Source organism: Vigna radiata, chromosome 6, assembly GCF_000741045.1.
Source record: "Vigna radiata var. radiata cultivar VC1973A chromosome 6, Vradiata_ver6, whole genome shotgun sequence".
Taxonomy (NCBI): domain Eukaryota; kingdom Viridiplantae; phylum Streptophyta; class Magnoliopsida; order Fabales; family Fabaceae; genus Vigna; species Vigna radiata.
This window is the reverse complement of record NC_028356.1, coordinates 7,275,810-7,278,509: the sequence shown is the minus strand read 5'-3', so window position 1 is coordinate 7,278,509 and position 2,700 is coordinate 7,275,810. Positions and strand designations below refer to the sequence as shown.

The window sequence follows — 2,700 nt, the reverse complement described above, 5'->3', positions numbered from 1 at the left end:
TAAAAGTTTAGCCTAACTAAAAATTTATTGTTTATTAAATTTATTATGTGTTACCATTATCGATATTCAGTTTGTGTAAGTAACATTTGGAAGGAATAGAGCAAATATTTTTCACACGTCCAGTTTCTTCTCCAGTAGTTCTCAATCAAGTTATTAGCTGAATTTATCTTTGGCATGTAGATCTTTCAGAATCATTCTTTTCATATAACTTCATAAGAGTTTTGGGCCTGGAGTTGGTAGTCGATCTAAACATAAACATTTTTGCTGGCACAAATGCAGCAATAACAGTTTCTACTCATTCCAATATTAGACCATTCTACCATAGCAGTCCCATTTCATGAAGCATAATACCAGGTACAACGTAGCTAATTAAAGAAAATAGCTCATGTTCCTCCATATAAAAGCTGAAGCAGAATACATACATCCTGGAGTTTATCAACATTAGTTTGAGCTAAAACGCACACAACCAAACCGTCGCATTTTTATTGACATAATACAAGCATGCTATTGACAGCCACTGAAACCAAACCACGAGAGATGAAATATAAGATGCTTTCGCCATTCCAACAAACATTCATGTGTAAGATTTGTGTACATGGTTCTATACGTAACCAGCACCTAAATTGATTTTTTGTGTTCCAGGTTGCGAGTACCCCAAGCAGCAGAATAAGTAGTAATTGCAGAGCCAGTCACACTCAAAGATCGCTTTGCAAATTCAATGCTCTTTCTAGTTCCCAGCCACAAGGTCAAAAGGAATCCAACCCATCCTGGATCACATTATTTTTATGTGCAGGCAATATATAGTGTCAGCTCACAAAAGTAGAGGACATAATGAAAGGCCAAAGTCATAAAATTCTCTATTTTGGGAAAGGTAAAACAAGGTGTGAGAGGAACCAAATCTATTAGCATCATAAAGTTAGAGTAGGCTCTGCAGTGGCTAGCATCTGTACATTACAAGTCTATAATTTAGTTTTATGCTTTACACCCTGCTTGGATAATTTTCTCTATATGCATTTCCTCAAAGGAAAATAAGAAGGTAAAATAATCAAGTTTCTTCAATAAGCTAAAATGAACTTGTACACTCAAGCTTTTGTATAAGATAAGAAAGTTTCTAAACCAGTGCGTATGTGGATTTAGCTTATTGGAGATACTCACTTCATTTCACCTTTTTATGGAGAAGTTTATCCAAAGTAAACATCATATTGAGATAAAAAGGCGTTTATATAAGGCATTTCTTGTATGAAGGATCTATCTGGTTGGCAAGTGCACAACATTCAAATAATGGGCATGTTCATTTCCACTAGGTTGTTCTATAGGAGATCTTTGTCGAGAAAATATGGCTAGTATCAATACAATTTCATGAAATCTTCAAAATTCAACATATCATCTATATGCATGCAATGATTAGAGTAAAAGCCTATTATCAGTAGATTCAAGTATCTTCTGGGTAGGATAACAGACTAACACAATCATTAATCTGAAATAGCGTCAGTCTTCCTATCTCAATTGAAATTCAGAATCTTGGCTTACAAGGAATCCTCTTTAGAGCTACATATTGTAAAACAAAACATAGATGCTTATAATCCACACAACCATCAAAATCGCTTTAACAGTTCAGGTTTTGCTTGAATAAACTTCTCAGTAAGAATTTGTAAAAGAAGAAAGTAAAAATAAAATAAAAGGAATTCAGTTTCTCAAAATTTAAAATTAGTAACAGGATGTTACCTGCAGTAATAACAATAGCCACAACAGCCCAAAAAACAACTGTGGAAATAGCAAAGATGGTCACTGATAGTGCTCCAATATATATAGCTGTCACAAAAGCAAAGGATAGAGCCAAGAACCCTCCAGCTACTGCCAAAGAAATTAGAAGGGAGACAAAAATGGCATTTATAGTTGCAGCCAGAAAGAAGAGCATAAAAGCAACAAGTCCTGAGAGAGCAACAAGAGTAACCGTCGCAACCTGCATCAATTTGAACCACAGACCAAAATCATTTAATATTTTTGTTTTTCTATGATAAAAATGTATTTTCATAGATTATCTTCAATTACATTTATTCATAATTCCGCTTAAATTTAAAAAACAAAAACAATATTTTTGAAATCATAACATATAATAAGGTTTAAGAAATTAAAAGTTGTTTGTATATAAAATAAGTCTATTAAACATAATAATTTTTTTCTCATATTTAAATTCAGAGAAAGTAACAAACTAAAGCAGAAGTTTTGAAAACAACTTTTGTTTTTCACAATGTTTTTTATTTCAAATATGTCACATTGAAAGCAATATATAAACCAACCTAAATTATATTTTAACGATAACATCCTGAAATTAAATTACATTTTAATAATAAACTAAATAATTAGACATTATAAGAAAATCAATAATAAAATTCAATTAGAGATAAAGAGAGACTGACGGAGATGAAGAGGAGGCGTCGGAGGGGAGAGGCTTGACGGAAGCAGAGAAGGAGATGGCGAGAGTAGTTTCTAGAAGCTTCGGGGAAGAGAGGGACGAGGGTGGCCTTGATCTTAGAAGGTTCGAAGATGAGACGCTGAACGACGTCGTATAAGTTCTCCTTTCTCTCCTCTTTCGCTTCTTCTCCTTCTCCGTTTGGCTTCTCCTCCGCCATCTTTCACCTTCCAGTGATAGTCGCAATTGAAATAGAACCAAACAAAGCAAAATTTCAGAGTAGTCAG

The 2,700-nt window shown here is 33.8% G+C and overlaps 1 protein-coding gene across 1 annotated transcript; it reads right to left on the bottom strand.

The window, feature by feature from the left end:
• Positions 1 to 247: 247 nt before the first annotated feature.
• On the bottom strand, positions 248 to 2,700 carry LOC106764041. Its single transcript, XM_014648240.2, has 3 exons — positions 2,421 to 2,700; positions 1,726 to 1,963; positions 248 to 767 (listed from the first exon to the last, which is right to left on the bottom strand). Exons 1-3 carry the CDS (start codon positions 2,631 to 2,633, stop codon positions 619 to 621), a joined length of 600 nt encoding a protein of 199 aa, XP_014503726.1. The 5' UTR covers positions 2,634 to 2,700; the 3' UTR covers positions 248 to 618.